The sequence below is a fragment of the Tauraco erythrolophus genome, chromosome 5 (assembly GCF_009769465.1).
Source record: "Tauraco erythrolophus isolate bTauEry1 chromosome 5, bTauEry1.pri, whole genome shotgun sequence".
Classification (NCBI taxonomy): Eukaryota; Metazoa; Chordata; class Aves; order Musophagiformes; family Musophagidae; genus Tauraco; species Tauraco erythrolophus.
In genome coordinates, this window is record NC_141469.1 from 69104754 (window position 1) to 69125888 (window position 21135).

Below are 21135 nucleotides of genomic sequence, written 5' to 3' on the forward strand. Positions count from 1 at the left end.
TCCAAGGTGCTTAGGAATGAAAACCATCCTGCTGCTATCTGTGCCCACACACAAGTGGCTCAACCAGAATTTAATTTATTTTATTGACTTTGAGAACAGCATCCAGCTGGAAAAATGTTTTGAGAAAGAGGGTTCCCTGTGGTACTTGATACATGTCCCAGAAGATGCCAGACAGTTGCATTGCCAATAGCAGAACATAGTTACCTTCAGGCTGGTGTGACCATAAATTACTTCACTTGTATGACCTAGTGAAGGCATACTTTTCAAATAGACTTTACTGTAGACCTACCTGCATGTACATTTTTTTTCTACCTTTTTTTCCTTCTCCCCTTATTTTTATTTTAGCATTTCCCATTCATGTGCTACTGCAGAGCCTTCCATTCCTCCCAAGCTAGTGCTAGACAAAAGAACTTTGACTGTTGTGTCAAACATGATACATGAGTGGAAGCCAAGTTGAAGGAGTGTTTAAATGTTCACATTATAACAGGTACTGTAACTCAGTGCACTTGGGAAATCCACGTAACCTTTTATTGTGGTTAAGTAAACACTTTTAAGGGAACATATACATTCTCTCATCTAGCTTTGTGCCCACAGCGTGTTAAAATAAATTTTGGACAGACAGATACTCTTTGAAAAAATAACAACTTCATTTACACACTTCAAAGAAGTGATTATATAAGCACTAGATAAATTTGCCACAGACCTTTTAATGAAATTGAATTACATAAGGTAGGGCAAGGGTTCATTGTGAGGTATAATAGCAGTATACCTTAGTACCTTGTAAAGCATGGAAATCAAATGACATTTTTCATCTCTCCTGTAACCTGTTGTAACAGTAAGGCACACTAAAATATATCTGCTAACAGCTGATTGTGTCGTCTTCCACAGAACCTTTTTAAAATTTGGATCTGCAGCTCTGAGAGGTTCAGTTCAAATTCATTCCAATCTTGTGACAAAATATGTAATACGCTTGCTTCTTATTTTAGTGCATTGCCCTTTTCTCTCTGTTGTAACTACAGCTAGTACTGGAAAATGGATGCGTTCCTCTGCTGCCGCCGGTAGGCAAGAGATAACGGAGCACAATGTCTCTCAGGGATCTCTCTCCCACTGATCATTGGGCCTGCTGGAAGAGGCATCGGTGCCGGGCTTCCATTTTCAATTTCTCGTGGTGGAGGGCTGAGCAGCAATTGTGTTAGGGTGCACAAGCTTAGCTTCTTGAAATTCACTGTACCAAGGAAGTCGGTCTCTGTAGAAATCAACCAGCTGAAAGTATTAGCAGAACTAGCATTTCTTTCATTGTGTTTTAGGCATCTTATCCTCATTCAGACAGTTCGCTTATTGTATGTTTAAAAATGTGACAGGAGAAAGAAGTACCCCATTCCTATCCATGGTCCTTGATTAATGAAGGGAGACATGTCCACCCTCTAAATGCCTCAGCCTAGAGCTATTAGCTGATCAGAAGAGCTTAAATCATTTCTGATTTCTCACAGTGAATCTCTCCCCCAGAAGTTTTGTCTCTCTTTTCCTCTGCTCCCTTCTCAGCTTTCTCAAAGGAATGCTCTTGCGGTGTGGGAGGCAGGCTGGCGTCCTATCAGTAACTTTATTGGAGTTATTACACACTCCTCGCTTTTAAAAATCAGATTGTTTATTTAGGAGCCTATGTTAACCTGATAGTGATGGAATGAAGTGCCCCAGCTTGGCAGTAAGTGCAAGCAGAGAAAAGGCTTCAGTGTGTTTAACTGACCTTCCACAATAAACGCTTACTTGTGAATGCCAGGATGTGGATATGGTCTGCAAAAGAAACGTTTGAAGAAACATGGAATGAAATTGCTGCTCAAAGATCTGCTTCTGGGACAGTACTAGTGAGCATTTCTACTAGAGAAATGCAGCTTCTAAAATTCTTTTTATTTCTTATGTGTTTAAATAGAATTAAGAGGCATTATCTTGCCTTGATAGGCTCAAGTTCTCCTTAGTGACCTCTAGAGGTTCTTCACATAGTTGAGGAAAAAGGTATTTCTCTAGAGGGTGATTCAGATCAGGAACATATTTTAGCTTTATTTTATAGTTTTTTTATTTATGAACTGCTAGCAATAACCATAAAGTATTTGTCAGGTAATATCAATGCACTGCGATAATTTTTTCCCTAGTTTCTTTTTTATTTAGCTCGAAACCAGTTAGTTTAAAGCTTCTTGCTGCTTTGTTCGAGACCTTTTTTTCAGTCATCTCAGTAGCCATATTATTATAGTCTTTTTCCCTTTTTCTTTGTCCCTTTTTCTTTTTCCCTTTTTCTTTTTCCCTTTTTCTTTTTCCCTTTTTTCTTTTTCCCCTTTTCCTTTTTTCCCTTTTCCTTTTTCCCTTTTTCTTTTTTCCCTTTTTCTTTTTCCCTTTCCTTTTCTTTTTCCCTTTCCTTTTTCCCTTTTCCTTTTTCCCTTTTCCTTTTTCCCTTTTCCTTTTTCCCTTTCCCTTTTTCCCTTTCCTTTTTCCCTTTTCCCTTTTCTTTTTTCCCCTTTTTCCTTTTTTCCCTTTTCCTTTTTTCCCCTTTTTCTTTTTTCCCCTTTCCCTTTTCCCCTTTTCCTTTTCCCCTTTCCCTTTTTCCCTTTTCCTTTTTCCCTTTTCCTTTTTCCCTTTTCCTTTTTCCCTTTTCCTTTTTCCCTTTTCCCTTTTCCCTTTCCCTTTTCCCTTTTCCCTTTTCCCTTTTCCCTTTTTCCCTTTTCCTTTTTCCCTTTTCCTTTTTCCCTTTTCCTTTTTCCCTTTTCCTTTTTCCCTTTTCCTTTTTCCCTTTTCCTTTTTCCCTTTTCCTTTTTCCCTTTTCCTTTTTTCCCTTTTCCTTTTTCCCTTTTCCTTTTTCCCTTTTCCTTTTTCCCTTTTCCTTTTTCCCTTTTCCTTTTCCTCCCTTTTCCCCCCTTTGTTCCTCTCTTTTTCTGTTTCCTTTTTTTTTTTTTCCTTTCCCTTTTCATTTCTTTTTTTACTAGGCAGAGTACCCCTGTGAATTAGACATTACTTCTGTTCCTTAATGGTGGTAGGTTTGGAGAGAAACAGTTTAGACAAAAGATCTCAGATCGTAATCGTTATAGTCTGGCTTTTCTGAAATAAATGAAACTACATTGCTTTTCACAAAAGTAAAAGATGCATTAACTATTTTTAACTAAAACAATCCCATTTTTTTTTCAGTCTTAACTCCCTCTTTCAAGGCCTGTTATTTTTTGGCTATGCAGCTAAGGTGAACCTAAAGGATCTTGCTCTGTTTCAGATTTTTTTATAAGCTTGCTGTTTAACCATTGGCATAGTGAAACTTTAGCGTGATACAGTGGAACCAGTTTATAGGGAAACTGGTGCCAAATATCAATGTCTTTAACTTGCACTTCAAGTTAGGAGTTCACAAGAAGGAGCTGTATTTTATTTGACACATCAAGTGAAAGTGAAGCCTAGAGAAACAGCAGAAGCTCATGTGTATGCTGCTATGAAGGAGCAGGGGAAAAATGAAGTCTACTAATAGTTACACAATACACACACTTGCACACTTATTTGTTGTCTGTACAGCATTCATTGATAATGACATGACTTCTTGAAGTTCTTAGTTCACAGAAGTGAGTTTCTTTTAGATATAAATGGTTTGGTTCTTTCTTACACTTACATCGCCTTTGCAAAGAAGCAATAATTGAAATTTTTGCAGGGAAGAAGTTTGAATGCTTTATGCAAGTGAATTAAAAATGTGTTTGGAGGTTTGCAGGATTCTTAATTGCTGTGTGTGTTTCTACAATCCAAAATTAATATAGAATAACAACACTAGAGCTCAGAGTGTGAGCATGAATAAAGGGAACTCCGTTAGGGTTGATTTGATAAAGCATTTATTGGAACACAGTCATGAAAGCTTGTTTTGTTTGATTTGAACCAACTCTGCCAGAGTGATAAAAAATTGATGAATATTCCTATACAACAGTGATTCCATTTCACTTTCATGGTATTCGTATAACTGCAGTATTATACTTGTGTGCCAAACCTGTACCACCTGCACAAAAATGAGCTTTCCTCAAGGATTCTGCACTGCTGAACTTGGTTTACCACCAATGAAGTTGGATTACAAATCAGAAAAGCACCTGTTTGTCTTTTTGCAGTGGTCGATCTCAACCTCCTAAAGGAGGAGGTGCGGCTGTACAGTTGTACTCCTCGCAACTTCTCAGTGTCACTGAGGGAGGAGCTGAAGCGGACTGACACCATCTTCTGGCCATTGTGTCTGCTGGTCAAACGTTGTGGTGGAAACTGTGCCTGCTGTCATCAGAGTTGCAATGAGTGCCAATGTGTACCAACAAAAGTCACCAAAAAATACCATGAGGTACGCACTTTTTTTACATTTGCGTGTTTGGAAATACTGAAAGCCAATTAAGGAATTTATTTTACTATAGGAATGCACCAATATTAATATTTTAAAATTTTATGTATTGCATAAATGTGTTATGTAAAAAAAAATAGTATCTTCCTTGTTAAAATATTTTTCTGTGGAGCTGCTAAGTCATTCTTAAGGTATTTGGTTACAGGTGCAGTTCAGACACTTCACAACCACACCTCCTTGTTCAGCTTTCTCCAGTGGTAGATGTGAACTCTGTGAAGGAACAGATGTCTGTCTATTTCCGTTGTTATAAATCTATGGCTAAAATTATTTATTAATTAATTATCTAATATCTCCATTGGGTTAACTATACTATTAGCCCTTAAATAAAATTAAGTAGAAATATGAAACTGCAAGATTCTCTTCTTTGACAAAAGCAAGTATCTATTCAACATGTTTTAATCAATTTTGTAAAAGGATTGAGGTAAAAGTAAAAACAGTAATTAGTGGGTGTAATAAATGAAGAAATTCAGCTGAGGAAAGCCTATTTCTTTCTTTTTGACATAGGCTTCCTGTCATCCAGTGTGTTTCCAGTGCAATCTAGCTCATAGTCTAAGTGTGTGATGAAGCACTTGCTGTTTTCTTGACACTTGGCTGCTTCTTCTTCAGGTTCTTCAGCTGAAGCCAAGGATTGGTGTCCGGGGATTGCATAAATCATTGACAGATGTACCCTTGGAACACCATGAGGAGTGTGACTGTGTCTGCAAAGGGAATACTGAAGGATAAACATGATTTAATTGTGCTGTTTTCTTTCAAAGCACATTCAATCAATGGCTGATTCTATTATGGGGCTTGTGCATTATCTCCTTCTGTAATCTCAGTTGTTTGCTTTGAGGATCTTCCATCTTCAGCATTTACAGTGAGCTCTAAAAAGAGGAGAAGACGACCTGGGATTATACGTTGCGTGACAGCTCTGCTTGGAGGCCTAGTGAAAGGATGGGAGAAAGCATCAATGAGGGATTTAAAATATATGTATTGTTTTATCCCCCAGAATTTTCTTGACAACACATGGATTTATAATTTAGGAGTAAAAACAAAGTTAGAAGGCTCACATCATGGAGACTTGATCCTGCTGGCTGTCTCGTTTCTACAGCTCCAGTACATCTGGCCTATGGTTGAAAACACGTGAAATCTTTCTTTCTGTGTTCAGCTACTCCTATGTACTCTAAATCGAAGCATTCTCTGTTGTATAAACTTGGGTTAAAACAGACTGTCTTGGTCCAAATTAAACTTAATTTGTTTAATGCTGGTAGGAAGGACTGGATTCTTCCATGTGCTCTAGTAAAGCTCCTGCCTCTTAGAAAGAAGACTGGACAATAACGTGAGCTAAGGAAGCAAACATTGAAAAGAGCAGCGCCTTTATTCTTACTACTATGCCTGATGATTTTTTGTTTGTTTGTTATTTTTTATTGTGTACATTTTTATACTCTCCTTTTGACAATATAACTATTTGCTTTTCTAAACTTGTTAAATATATCTATTTTTACCAAAGGTATTTAATATTCTTTTTTTATTACAACCTAGATCAACTATTTTTAGTTTTGTGAGACTTTAAAGCTAGATTTATACAGTTGGAGGAACAGAGATGTGGTTATGATGGGAAAGGAGCATGATCTTTTTACAGTTTGTTGCTACACAGTGAAAAAATACATTTTTTTTACCTGAACGTGCAGTAATAATAAACAAAGACGTGGATGAAGACCTAAGCTTGCTAGCTCCATGACACTGAAAGTACAAGAGACAGACATTACTATAAGTGGTTTCAGAAGCTGACTTTAAAAATTCCCTCTCTCCATTCTGGCTTTTGTTCCAGTAGAAAAGAAATGAGCATAGATAGATGCATTCTGGCTTGTTTAACTCTTTAATTTCTTTAAAGTAGGATGATCTACAATGTAAGAAAAGAAGCCCAGTGGCCTGCAGCCTTCATGATGCATCATGGTCATGGGAAGGCAGCCTTGTTGAAGTGTATGGTTTTCCATTGGCAGTTATAGCTGTTTAAGTACTGTTCGCTCACAGGATGGTAACACTCTTCAGTACAGTTTGATGAACTATGGTTTGTTCTTCTGTAGGTTATATTCTTTAACCAATACACTTATCCCACCCTATGCAAATTGAAAAGGAAACAGTAAAGTATTTTGCTTGTAAAATGCTTTAACATTATGCTTAGTTTATTTTTTTGACTATTGGATTTGCAGATTGTAATGAATCACCAAATAAAGTAATAATGCTAATTTTGGGAGAATAAATGTTTCTGTGTGGTTGCATATTTGTATCCGTACAATATACAATAACAGGAAAAGTTAGAGGGTGATTTTTTACTTACCATTTTGAAAGTCAATTATGAAAACAAAAGTCTTCTGTTACTGAAACTTCCACTTGCTTTAGTAATTCTGCTTTGCTGTAAATCCATGAGAAGGAAAAAGAGAAGGAAGGAATGTGATGGTATTTGTATAAACATTCGAAATGTTCAAAATTGTGTGGATGTGAAGCATCCACAATACATCTTCTGTTATTGTTTCCATCATAAAAGTGAGTTCTGATGAAAATGTTGAGGTTTTTGCAAATTGGTATAACTTTCTGATATCAGTTCTGGAAAATTCTCAGATGGCTTCTGATTCTGTCTTAGCAGGTCTATTTTGCCCCACCTCCTACTGAATAAGAAAAATATCTGGTCTAAATGTGGAATATAGTTATCCAATCTGAACATCATCCCTGTATCAGAATGCAGAATTATGGTCGCAAAGGAAACCTGATTTACTTGAATTTTGAGTCTGACTAGAATAAAGAGTGTTCTGCAGGGATGTTGAGGATTTTTTGCATTAATATTGTCCTTTTTTGTGATTTAAAGAGTTTTTGAAAAACGAGATTAAAGCAGAAATCATAGCCTCTGACATGATAATTCAGCAGAAGAATTGAAAACTGTAATCCTGTTGCAGAAGTTTCTGCTGTAGGAAATGCAAGAGGTCTCCTCTGTGTAAACTTGCTGGTGGAAGAAGGCTCAACATGGATTTTGGGGTAGGTATTTGGTGGCAGCAAAGGAACACGAAGTTTCCAGAACTGTACAGGGTATGGAGGGTAATTTTTTTCAAAAGTATTTTTCAAGTATTTCTTCTATTGCCCTCATCTGGCCTTGGTTCACTTTCTTCCTTGACAATTTCTTGCACCAGTTTTCCTTCCCAATTCCTTGCTACAGACCTGCATCTAAACTCCTTATCCCTTTGCTCTTTACGTCCCTCTTCACAGTGCTGTCTCTTGTCTCATCCAAAATCACCATCCCTCCTGTTTGCCGTCCTCTTACCGAGCATCGTTAAACTCTTTGTCTCCTCCTCAGCTCCACGCTGAAGCTATGTCTTCTCACTACCAGTGCCCAGACTTTGTTTTGCTCCCCTCAGATATTCAGGGGATTTAGCACTCCGCCTCCTCCCTAGCTTAAAGAGGAGCATGGACGAGCTCAGTTGCTTTAAGAACGGGATTTGGGAAAGATACCAACCAAACAACCTTCTGCCGGCGGTGCGATGGGACGCATCCGTGCTGTGTCCTGCTCTAGGCTTGGTCTGGAGACCCTGCCGAGCTCGCTGCGCTCTTTGCATCCAGAAGAATCTTTAAAACGTTTTGAAGATTCCTTCTGACGGCGCAGGGGAGCCGGTGTCACGGCACTAAATCGCGCTGCTGACTTCCCATCGGAGGGAAAGCGTGAGGTAAAATACATGGGAGGAGGCAAAGGTGCGGGAGCGCAGGTGGGCTGGGGGGAATACAGCAGAAAAGGGCGAGAGAGGAACGGTGCTGATGGCTGCGGCCTCCTCGTTTGCCGACAGCTCCTAATTTGCCGACAGCTCCTAATTAATTTGCCGACAGCTCCCCGCGGCGAGGCCCGTGGCTCCCTGGGCCGTTCCTCCCTCCCCTCGGGCCGGTCTGCCCGCTGCAGGTTCGAGGCCGCCCATGGCAGTGCAGGGACGGTGCCGGCTGGTGGAAGGGAGAAAACAGGGACCTGCGCGACTCTGGGTTTAATTGGGGTGCCTTCAACATCGCTAGTATTTGGTCTTAAACTCTGAGAAATGCACTCGATGGAAAACTTCAGAATTTCACGTAAGAAATGTACTAATTACGGTAGGTACAGCTTTAGCATAAAGAGATTATTTCACCCTATACTTACAGAAACAACTGCCTAACTCTGCTTCTCCTAATTTGCTTAAAATTCTCCCATTGAGAGGTTTTAATTTCTCCCTCTGAAGATTTTGTGACCCAAAGGTTCAATTTTTCAGTCAGGTGTTTCTGAGGATTGTTAACTTCTCGTGGCCTCGAGGTGCGCCGAGGCTCGTTATACCCACAGTTACACACAGCCTGCAGGAAACGCTCCTCTGAGCGTTCTGTGTCATAATTGTTTAGGTTCTGTTGTTTCTAAGCAAGAAGTGTGATAAAAACTAACTGAGTATATTAATTATAAATTACTAACAAGTAAACAACGGTGCGTTTCACAGTTATAGGTCATTGCAGCTGAATGCCAAGGATGCCTTATGTGTAGAATGAGATTGACCAACGTGAGTAGAAAACCTGGGATTTTTGATGTGGAATAGAAATTGCAACATTTGATCTTACATCTTTGTGGCGTTTTTGTTTTTTTTTTTTTTTAAATTGTTGTCTATTTTAAGCCGTGATCTGCTGAACTGCATGAACGTAAGCATCAGTATTTGGGAATAAAGAGGAAAATGACTATTTCCAGTGGGCCTAAGCAGTGGAAACAGCTGAGTGGAATAAAGTAGCTCCTGTAAACAGACAAAATCCAAATAGCGTAGGCTGAATTTTGTAGGTTTTCTCGTATTCCAAATAAATGGCTTCAACTAAAAGTAATTATTCCCCCCAGATGAATAGACGGGGAGCTGCCAACTGATGGTTAGCCTTGTTTTTAAGGATTCTGTAGATATTCACATTCCTGGAACCCTCTCGTCAGCCATGGCCAGCATGGGAGTGATGTGGAGCAGCACCAAAACTTTAGTCACCGAGGGCGTTAACTGCAGATCTGTTGGCTTTTAAACCCTTTTAAGTTTCCTTGCTCTTTGTCTGCCCAGTTGCACAAGTTCACAGCTCCTTTTCAGCAGAAGTGAAGGAAAAAAAAAGTTGTACATGATACAACAGAGTGCGCAGAAGTGAAAGACAGACAGAAGCACAAAGCTACCCTATTTAGTAGCTACTGCATCAGCTAAAGCTGTTATCTGATTTCCTTTCTAATGAAGGACTGTGTTGAAACTCTTATAAATTTGCAATTCAGATACTAGCTGCTTAAATAGTGTCATTTTGATTGCACCAAACTCTGGAAATAAAAACTGAAAATGTTTACTTTCTGTCTGACTTCTGAAGATACAGTAGTAGTGCTACTGTTAAAAGCTTTCTTATAAAACCTCATGCAGAGATGCTAAAAGAATCATGATTGCAAGATTCTTATTCAAACCAAGCTCGGAAGCTAAGCCGACCAACTTACTTTCCTGATGCTGCTTGTGGTATGATGTAATATTTAAATTAGTTTAAGTAAATTTATGCTTCATATTGTTTTTTTACATGGGATGCTTTATCACACAACTTGCCTTTCAAACTCCTTTCGTGCACCTTGTAACCCCAGGCACAGTGGTTTTGTTTGTCTGCCAAAATCACTCAGTAAAAATATAGCTACTTTTTTTCAGCATAAATTGGACAAAGCTTTTCAAAGAAGACTGTTTCCTGTTGCCTTACTGGAACTCATCTAGATTGTTGAAAGAAAAATAATTTTACCACTCAGTCATGGGAGAAAAATGACAGCTTTTTTGAAAGTGTGATTCAGAGCACATAAGCTAGATTCCTGCTCTGAATCATGTGCTGTGTCAGTCTTCACTGAGCTCATCTGTCTTAATCGAGTATAGAGTCAAAGTCTGGCCCTCCCGGTTGAGGCAGCTCTGTTAGATCCATGAGGTGAATCAATGGGAATACTCCATTTACAGGCCTGTTTTTGGAACAAAACATCTCTTTCTCAAAGAAGAGTCTCAAGAAGTTCTGCTGCCTGGAATGGTTTTCCATATAGCCGATTTTACAAGCTTTTATTTTTCCTAATGAAGTAAAACCAGAAGTGTTAGTTCGACTCAAGCCCATGCTGCCTTCCTCAGATTCTGCAGTGCTGAAGACGCATCCAAGCTGACTTGATTCTGGTGTCTCTCCTGTTCAGACTGAGTGACAAATCACCTCTCTTTTAGTAAACGTGCTTTTCTTTCACTGTGAAGAATCCTAATAAGTTAACAAGGTTGGCAAGAAAAATGTTTTATCTGTTTCACTTTGTCCTGCTTCAGTCATATCTGCGGGATATGCCTTGAGATCTAAGACAGCACCTACCTGAACCTCATTTAAGAGAGAAGACCAGTAAAGGCCAGGATGTTTAGGATTCTTTTTCTGAAGAACAGCATCACGAAGCAATCGGTACAATTAGCAACTAAGTGAATCAAAAGATAGTAAAATTAACTGCACCACTTTGTTTAAAGGCTTCATTTAGAGATTGAGGAGAAGAAAATAATGTTTAAGATTTGATTTCATTCTTTTCAAGTTTTTCCACAATTTCAGAAGAGTGGCTGCTTTTCACCCTCAGTAATTGCTTTTTATTGTGTGTCCTTTGTCATAACTTGAGTAATTTCCCACAAAACCAGTAAAATAAACACCTAACTTTCTATGTCCTCAGGTGTCATAAGGCTGGACACCTCGATTCTTTCTGCCTCCAAGGTGACATCTCTTTTATTGTGGCTAACATACTCTTCAGGGAGGAGAAGTAGGTGACCTGTCTACCATATAGCATCTTTACGCTTGCATAGCTCCTTAAAGATGCTAAGCAGACTTTTGATATAGCTACAGCGAGGAGGTGCTAGGCAGAAATTGGCTTTTTGGGAGGCTTTGTGTTATTTTGAAGTCATAGCAGGCTTTATATTGCTGAAGGGCATATGAAATTCAAATGTAGAAAATTCCACCACTGTTCTCCAGAAAGGATATGCCTCATGTGCAAAGCCTCAAATATAAGTTTATCTGTGATCCACCTAGTTACTTTTCATGTCTTATGTTGAACTATGCTCTCATGAGACTCCACCTGGAGTACTGCATTCAGCTCTGGAGTCCCCAACACAAGAAGGACATGGTGCTGCTGGAGCGGGTCCAGAGGAGGGCCACGAAGATGATCTGAGGGCTGGAGCACCTCTGCTATAAAGACAGGCTGAGAGAGCTGGGGCTGTTCAGCCTGGAGAAGAGGAGGCTCCAGGGAGATCTTCTAGCAGCCTTCCAGTACCTGAAGGGGGCCTACAGGAAAGCTGGAGAGGGACTTTTTACAAGGGCGTGTAGTGATAGGACAAGGGACAATGGCTTTAAACTGAAAGAGGGGAGATTTAGACTAGATATAAGGAAGAAATTGTTCTCAAGGAGGGTGGTAAAATGCTGGAACAGGTTGCCCAGAGAAGTTGTGGTTGTCCCATCCCTGGAGGTATTCAAGGCGAGGTTGGATGAGGCTTTGAGCAACCTCTTGTAGTGGAAGGTGCCCCTGCCTGTGGCAGGGGGGTTGGAACTAGATGGTCTTCAAGGTCCCTTCCAACCCAAACCATTCTATGATGTTATGATGCTATGTATATCTGAGCTATAAGAAAGCTCTTTCAACCAGAGTCTTAAGCAACTAAAACTGATTCATCCAGTAAACCATAGCTACAGTCTCATTGCATGTTATTTTGTGTAGTTAAATCCAGAGTTTAAGTACAAATTTCTGACATAGGCAGAATCATTCACCTCTTGGTTGTGGGGGTAGGGTGAGAGGGCTTACTTTCTTGATGGTTTTATGGCATCTGGCTCTTTGGGCAGCAGTCTGAGAGGTATGATCTACATGTGGTCCTTGGCCACAGGCTGGCTTCCACTTAGAAAACTGATTGTCAATTACGAAGAATTAGGAGCCTCTTTGTGAATAAGAAAACAAGCGAAAGGTCTGTGTTGCCTTAGACCAGATGCTCATCTAGTTCAGCGTTCTTGTCTCTATTCATGGTGATGGTTGATGTTTATGAAAGGGTACAAGTACACTATGCTTTCCAAATTCCACAAATCACTAGTTTGGGACTCCTTTAGCCAGAGTTCGAATTACAGGCCTTAACATCATCAACAGCGGCTATAAAACATGGCACATTTAAATAAATGTATCTTCTGTATGATGTGATCAGAGAGAGCTGAAACCCAGCACAGGCCCTGCCTTGCAGAGAGATGGTTGTCGTGTCATAAGGTTGGTTTTCTTTGCCACATCTGAGCTTAATGTGCTCAAAAGGGCAGGAGAATAATGACGTACAGATGATTTACACAGGAAAAGCAACACACTTTGCATACACTAGGAAGTGTTCAATAAAAGCAGTAGTGTCATACAGACTATATACTTGCTGGAAGGATAAAAAATAAGTTACTAATTGCTCTTTTACAAAGCATTTTTAATTTACTATACCTGCTTTGCTTCTGTATGTTTCATTATCTCTAAGGCATTAGTCAGATTGGACAACCTTTTCTCATGCATTTAGCATATTCTTCTTTTCTTTTATCAGTTTCAGATAAATTAAAATTCTGTTTTTCTATTGGTAACAATAATTCAAGAAGTATTAAAGACAAACTTTAAAGCATAGCCATATCTAAACAGAGATAAGTTGTTAACGCCTCAAATAAAAGAGACAAAATTATGGTCTAAACCACAATGGAAATCTGTGGCTATGAGGAATTCCTTTCAGCCATCTTGGCAATTTTACATTTCCAGAGTTTAACAATGTGGCGTGTTAGTGCTGAAGTAATATAGCTCTTTTTCTACTTGTAAAAATAAGGATTTATTCCATGCAGTTTGTGAAACTAAGCTAGAACGCTACATTATCCTTTCCAGACTAAATGATTCTGTGATTAAAGAAACCGATGAAGCGTGGGCTGGATGAGCAGACAGTGAGGCGGATTGAAAACTGGGTGAACGGTCAGGCCCAGAGAGAGGGGGTCAGTGGAACAAACTTTGGTTGGAGACTAGTAACTAACAGTATACCTCCAGAGTCAATAGTGGGTCCCATCCTGTTTAACATCTCCAGTAATGATCTGGATGTTGGGGCAGAATGAGTGCACCCTCAACAAGTTTGCAGATGACACAAAACTGGGAGGAGTGGCTGATACACTAGCAGGTTGCGCTGCCATCCAGAAGAACCTCATGAAGTTTAACGAGGCGAAGTGCAAAGTCCCACATCTGGGAAGGAACAATCCCATGCACCACTCCATGCTGGGGGCCACCCAGCTGGAAAACAGCTTTGAAGAAAAAGACCTGGGGGTCCTGGTGGACACCAAGTTGAACACTAGCCAAGAATGTGGCCTTGTGTCAAAGAATGCTAATGATGTCCTGGGCTGTGTTAGGAGGAGTGCTGCCAGTAGGTTGAGGGAGGTGAGCATTTCTCTCTGCTCAGCACTTGTGAGGCCACACCTGAAGTGTTCTGTTCAGTTCTGGGCTCCTCTCGGTACAATGGAAACGTGGATGTACCAGAGAGAGCGCAGCAAAAGGCTGCTAAGTTGACGAAGGGACTGGAGAATCTCTCTCTCTTACGAGGAATGTCTGAGAGAGATGGGACTGTTTAGCCTAGAGAAGAGAAGGCTCAGCAGGGTTTGTATTCATGTGCATAAATACCTAAAGGGAAGATGCAAGAGGATGGAGCCAGGCTTTTTGCAGTGGTGCTCAGTGAGAGGACCACAGGCAATGGGCACAAATTGAAAAGCAGAAGGTTCCCTCTGAACATCAGGAAACACTTTCTTACTGTGAGGGAGACTGAGTGCTGGAATAGGTTGTCCAGAGAGATTGTGGAATCTCCCTCCTTGGAGTTATTCAAAACCTGTCTGGACCTGGCCCTGGGCAACTGACTCTAGCCGGCCCAGCTTGAGCAGGGGGGTTGGACCGAATGATTTCCAGAGGTCCATTCCAACCTCAGCCATTCTGTGATTAGCACACATACAATTTCCACCAACATTAAATCTACATCTTAACACTGAGATACTCAAATCATCATAGAACTAAGAATTAACAAGCACAGAGTCAAATATTTCCTTACACCATAAGGGATATACCTAAGTGTCAAATTGCCTCGTAATGTTTACAATCCGATAGATGACAAATTCTTTCCCTTCAGTTTCTCCCAGAGCAGGCTTCTAAGGGTTCATTATCTGCTTTGTTAATCATTACTTTCAAGTTAAAAACTGAAGATAAGGATGTGAAATAATTATAAGTTATATGATAGGAAAAGGCCTATATCTAGGCCAATATCCTGTGTGAAATCACACCTTTATTTTTCAAGTAAGATCAAGTTTCTTGTAAAACGATAGTCTTTGAACTCCTACTGAATAGCTCACCTAATAGTCCTTCTGCACTTCAGTTTTGTTTTAAGCATAAGAACGTAGCCATTATCCTCTCAAATTTGTTAACGGTCCTGTGCCCTGACAAAAGGTACCACATAAGTGCAAAGAGAGATTGGGAGTTGCTAGTCATTTAGGAAATGACATCAGAGCAGTTTTACAGAATGCTGTCCAGAGGCAACAATGCCAGAATGGTGCCACACAGGATGATGATAACCACCAGCTCACAGATAGGCCAGTATGTAAATACCCACAGGATGCAGGGTTGAGGATCAGTGCCCCTGGGAGACAGCTGTGGAAAGGATCCACTTCTTCAAAGACTGACTTGTCCTTGTTATTCCGTTTGAGAGAACACGTAAAGGCAAATGACATCATCCTAGTCTCTTCCCAGTGAAAAAGTAATGAAGAGCTAGTTAAACTATCCTGATACTTATAAATTCTTTTTGCCCCACGGGAATGTGAAGCAACAAATAGAGTATTTATTTAAGCAATCCTGCAATTACCCTTGCTCATGTTCCAGGGTGGCATTTAAGTCAGTGAGGGCAGCATTCTTTCCAGTGTGAAAGCAGTGAACAAGATCCTCTATATAAATAATTTACTCTATGAAGTACCCGCATTAACATATCACTGCTATACTAACAACACTCGATCATGTCAAACCGCTTTGTGAGTTGGGGTAAAACTGCTGCCTTAAATATGGTAGTTTAGTTTTCAACTATTTTAAGCAGTCTTAAAGGATTTTAGAATTTTGGCTGCCCTTGTAGCCTCCTTGAAGGTCGCTCTGAGTGATGGCTGCAGTGAAAAATTTCTTCTCTGTGACCTGTGGGACAGTTTTAAGCAGTGAGGTCATGAAAGCACTCTTATTTAAATGCAAGAGAAGAGGCCAGGCACAGATTTATTTCTAAGTTTCAGGAAAACTGCTAGAGAAATCATTCCCAATTGGCAGAAAAGGGACTCCCATTCCTCAGTTAGGATTATTTTGTCTCTTAAAACTTAAATTTCCTTCCCTCTCATAGGAAAATGTAAGAAGATTAAAATAAGGATCCTATAATCTAATATTTAGCTTTATTCACTTTCATATATTCTTTTGTACATGTCCTTCTGCAATACAAGCAGTGAATCTGGACTGCCTGAGCCTATGCATTTTCTGCCTGCCTTCAAGCTGTGCTAATGGGCCCAGAAAGTAGAAACACTCAGTCTTTCTGGATGATTCAGATCAGTGTCAGTGTAGTTAAGCAATAGAATTAGCAAGCAGAGAAGAGCATTTAGTCCGTGCAAATAAAAAGGCTCAGGATCTCTGCAGATGAAAAATCTGAGAGCCAGAGGAACTCTTTTCACAAACACAAATTTAAGGTAAGCAGCTAGCACCTCTTGGGAGTCAGTGGGCTGTAGGGTCTCACTTTATTACTGTCTGAAAATCGAAAGGTGAAAGGTGGTGTTTACAAAGGAAGATAGCCATGTTTGGGAACTGGTGGCGTTCATTGTTTGAGGAGCTCCGAAGGACTAGGGAGTGTCTCTCAATCGCAGTCAGATGAGCTGAGTTTTACACTGCTCTGAGTCTGCTGGGCAGCGTAAGATGCTAAAGCAAGGGTGGCAGAGCCCTGTCTGTTAATGGGCACCGTGATTCTGGCAGGCTGAAGGGCGCAGGTCTGCACAAAGGCCACTAAGGTGGGAGCACTCCTGGCTGGCTTTGCGAGGGTACGCTCTCAGGGATAGAGCGGATCTTGGCAGAGGACATGCTGCGCTATGAGAGATCTGCCATGCCTTCCCACCTGGGTACCAAATGTGCTGTCTTGTGCGATGTTTTTTTGGATATGATGTGAGGTACGGCTTCTCTCAGGCTGTAGAAGGCAACTCAGCTCCAAAGTTCTCTCTCATCGTCATTGCTTTGACAAGTCATAAAAGAAGAAGGTTTTGTCAGAATATTTTCCTGTCCTTCTCTTACTTTCATTTAATGTTTTACCCTCTTTGCCATCCTGTCTCTAGAAAAAGTACCTCGTTGGTCTGAGCAGCAGTTACTGCTGGCCTCAGATGTAATTGTGGCTTGAGCTAGGGCGTTTCGTTTTGCATCAGTGCTGCTAGCTACAAGCACATCCAGGGTCCGTTAGAACTCAGCTGATGGATGTAATTTGTCCATTGGTGATTTGTTCAGTGGCCAAAACCTGACTGTTTCTGAAGGCAGCGTAAAGAGAGTACAGGAGGAAGAGTGGGCAACGTAGAGGGTGCATGTCAACCACCACCCACCATTGGGAATTACAAGCTTGGACATGGAAGGACTGAACACTTGAGACGCTGAAACAAAGGGTGGCTTTGGTGGGACTAAGCTGTGGTGTGCTTCTTGCCAGGGGAAGGAGTGGGGATGGGAAAGGTTCAGAGACCTGTCAGGAAGACAACAGCTTTTGGAGTTGAATGGCAAAGTTTGTAGCTCAGAGACATCGCTCAGTGTGTTTGGACTGTGGAGAAAGGGTGTGGAGGGGTAGGCTGCAGCCTGGCAGTGCCACTCCATCCGTGAAGCAGTGGATGGTTACTTCCGTCTTCAAGAAATGCAGTAGTGGAAGTTACTATCACCTGGATACTTAAAAATACTTAATTTTGTCATGTTAACACAAGCTTCCAACTCTGGGCATGTCTTAGGCTATAGTGGAATTATAGTCAAAAAATTTATTGTTTGATTTTTGGTTGCTGCACCTGGCTTTTGACCAAGTAAATTGAAAAGTGAACTTTTCTATTGTTATAGCAAAGTTGTTTGATCCGTGCGTTTCATCACTGACACTGTTATGGAGAGGAGGAGGTGGAGAGCGTTCATGATGTCTGTAGGCATAAATCTTTCAGAGCCTCTGAGCAGAAATGTTTTGTCTTGTGTGAGCAGATTTACTTTGGAGAGGGTAAGCTGTAATTCTTGGAGGCCTGGCCAACGTATTGTCTCCTTGGCTTGAAAAGCTATATACGGGGTACCTGAACTGCAGCAAGGAAAAAATGAACGGCCTTTTGTAGCAGATTCCAGCTGACTGTGGAATGTGCATTTAACACATGAAAAGGAGACATGCGTTTTGTTTAAATTCAATGAACCAAATACCCCAACTGTTCCCGTTTCGTGTTGTGTTTTGCCTATTATCTGCAAAGCACAGAGGAAAACGTTGCAAGGTGGAGCAGGGATATGGAGAGGCTCTCTGCTGTTTTCTGAACAGTCGTTCAGGAGTGTAATTACAGGAGCTGGTGGCGATTGCACGTGGCTGAGGAAGACTTCAAGAGACTGAGCATTTGCTTAAAAGATACAATATGCATAAAAACTTCGGATCAGGCCTGTGATATAAGTTTACTGTGACTTGAGCAACTGGCTAATATTTAGCTTTAATAAAAAAAAAAAAATAATGTTTGAATATATTAGCTATTTTCTAGTTATTGTAGAATATCTTCAGCTCCAGTCTCTTACTATTTACTTCAGCAAATCCTAAACCTCTGCAGCTGGAGTGAGCTGCTACAATTGCCATTTAGGTGATACGAGTACTTTGAAACTAAATAACAGCAAGTGGGAAATTAATTTTCAAAAAAACTAGCTCGGGTACATCTCAGCAATCTTCTCCCACTCTGCAATCAAGAATATCTTTACTTTGAAAGTTTAGTCCTCTGTTTACTGTGTTAAGTTCTTTGGTGTTCCCTTAGACTATTGTGCTTGATTTCATTTTTACTGTGGGTGTAGTATTTTCAGTAATCGGAGGCATTATGTTTAATTTTCTACTGTTTTAAACTTTTTATTGGAGCTCCAGCAAAGTTGTTTACCAGAGGTACATACTGTGAAGTACATTTTCCTGAGCTTTCCATGGGTGAAATAAATTGCTTCATGTAGGAAGAACGGGAAAATAAAGTGACGCATTCATTCTGCAAGAGATCTTTAAAATTAATTTTTTATTTATTGTGGAATATTCAGCTTTTTACCTAAAGTTGGAAAACTTTTGGACATTTGTTTTGTGGTGGGTTTTTGTTTGTTTTTTTTTTTTGCCTCGTACCTTTACCCTTTTAGGAAACACTAAAAGAGAACTTAAGACCATTTCCAAGTATATTGGCGACCAGTTTAGTTGTATCAGCCATATGAATACGAATTCGTTCACCCAATAGCAAACACAAACAGATCCTCTTTACTGCTGGGTAGGCACAAAGACCCACAGGGGAACCACTGTGGGAAGGGCTGTATGTTGTGAGGTTGCCTGACCCATGCACCTCTTCACCTCCGGTGCATGACACCACTGAAGAAAAGAAAACTAGTACTGATACTAGTAGATACTGTGCTCTACTTCAGTCTGGGAGAGCTGGGCTGGAGACCTCTTATCTCCATTTTTAATACTTTTGCTGTTCCTTTATATTGACATTTTCCCTAATATGCAGCTCTCCAGATCATCTTATTTTCTTTTATTTTTAAGAAGTGGATGGGTTCCCATCAAACAGGCTGTCAGCTGCTCAGTTTCCCACATGGTCTTCTATGGATGCGTCTGCACAGTGGATAGAGCAGGAGTGCACTTTTGAAGCAGGAACACATGCAAACACCTAAACGTCAGCAGATCACACTGTTTCCGTCGTGCTACACCTGTATAGCTCCTTCACGAATGTATGTGCACAAAAGATGGAAGAGTACCAGTATGAATATTTGTTACAAAGAACTCCATTTAATGGTAGTCTTTTCTTACTATCATGAAAATGGAAGAATTGTCCAAATTAATACTGATCTTTGCTTAATGTGCTCTCTGCCGAGGTTGTAGTTAGATTATTATGAGCTCCAAGTGATTTTAAAATCCAATTTTCTTTGATGATACAGGCATATTCTAAACTAAAATGTGTGCATATTTTGTATCTTGTGATATTCCAGTTCACCTTTAATGAACTGACAGAGAAATAGATTATACAGTAATGAATTTCACTTTCAGTTTATGTTGGAAAGATTCTCCTCCTGTTTTCAGTCCAGAACACTAAGGACTTCATGCATTGCAAAAAAAAAAAAACAACAGAGAAATCGAGACTACAATTCTGAACTACAGATTCTATGCTATTGTAAGCAAAGACTATGCTCTCAGGTTTCACATAATAACATCATTTCCTCCTCCTCTTCCTTCAAGTTGAGACCTATTGGACTAGAAATCAGTGTTATACTCCTGGCACTGCCACCAATGCCTGACATAAAGCTGGGCAAGTCACTCTCCCTTTCTTAATTTACCCCGTTGGATGTAGGTAATGGTATCTTCTTTTTACAAGGCACTCTGAATTCTCAATATGGAACACAAAATGCAATTTTAAATACAACTTTATTTGTTATAAGACAGTTAGGAATAGTAGATGAACCCAGGAGTATACAGAATGAAAAAGAATAGAATTGCAGAGGTTTTTGGCATGTAATTGCATTGCCACATAAAGGAAGGACTGTGCTTCCCCCAGATAATTATTCCACGAACTGGTGGTATGATGCACGCAGCATCCATAAAGTTGAAGCTTCTACTTTCCAACAGTAGCCCAGGCATGCATTAAAACAGAAATGTCATACTTTGTTGTTTTGGCTGTTTGTTTGTTGTTTTTTTTTTTTATATCTTCATTAGTGCAACTTCCTTCCCAAATCAGCAGGACTAGTGTTGTGCCATTTACAGATTGCAATGAATTTCACAATTTGTGTTTCTGTGTCTCCACTGCTTCAGACACAATATAGCCCAGCAAGGACTGGGTTTTGCAGCATGAATTGCTTGAAAAGTCAGAACTTCAGCAATAATTGTTCTTTCAGTGGTTGTGTCTTCTTTGCAGTTGCTTCTTTGCACCTGTAGCTGGAAGGATATTAAGGAAATAATTTTATTGCCTATGGATTATTTGGAGACGTGAACGTTAATGGGATAGAAATTAATTGGCTTTCTTATCTGGTCTTTGCTCATAATCCTGAAAGAAGCCTGGTCAGATGCCTTTCCTCCACTTTACCACGTCTTTGAAAGATTATAAATCCATGTTCAATATTTCACTAGCAGCCATTTTAATTTTTGGCTGAATTTGCTAGTGGTGTTTATTTCTGTCTTGAAGGACTGTTTCTGAAGTAACTAGGAGAATTTTATACTTCCTAGTCTTCTTCATAGACCTGACAAATTCTTCTTTCTAACATAAAAATATCATAGTATCCAAATGCTTTTGTGATTATCTTTTTCTTCTTCCTCACTCCTTGTGCTGCACGAAATCTCAATTTACACTCTTTTTGGCAGCTACAAATGTAAAAACTTATCTGAAAGAATATAAAATTTGAGGCTAATTATCTAAATTGATGTAATTCACAAAAGGCCTAAAAACTACACTGAGTTTAAATATAACATGAAATTACTAATGTAACTCCAGATTGG

At 40.0% G+C, this 21135-nt stretch overlaps 1 protein-coding gene across 1 annotated transcript in view; it reads left to right on the plus strand.

Moving 5' to 3' along the window:
- Positions 1–5113, plus strand: part of PDGFC (platelet derived growth factor C) — a 136022-nt gene extending 130909 nt beyond the window's left edge. The window contains exons 5-6 of the mRNA XM_086612208.1: positions 4116–4333; positions 4997–5113. Of these exons, the coding sequence (XP_086468334.1) occupies positions 4116–4333; positions 4997–5113 (335 nt within the window). The remainder of the gene's footprint in view (positions 1–4115; positions 4334–4996) is intronic.
- Positions 5114–21135: the final 16022 nt, after the last annotated feature.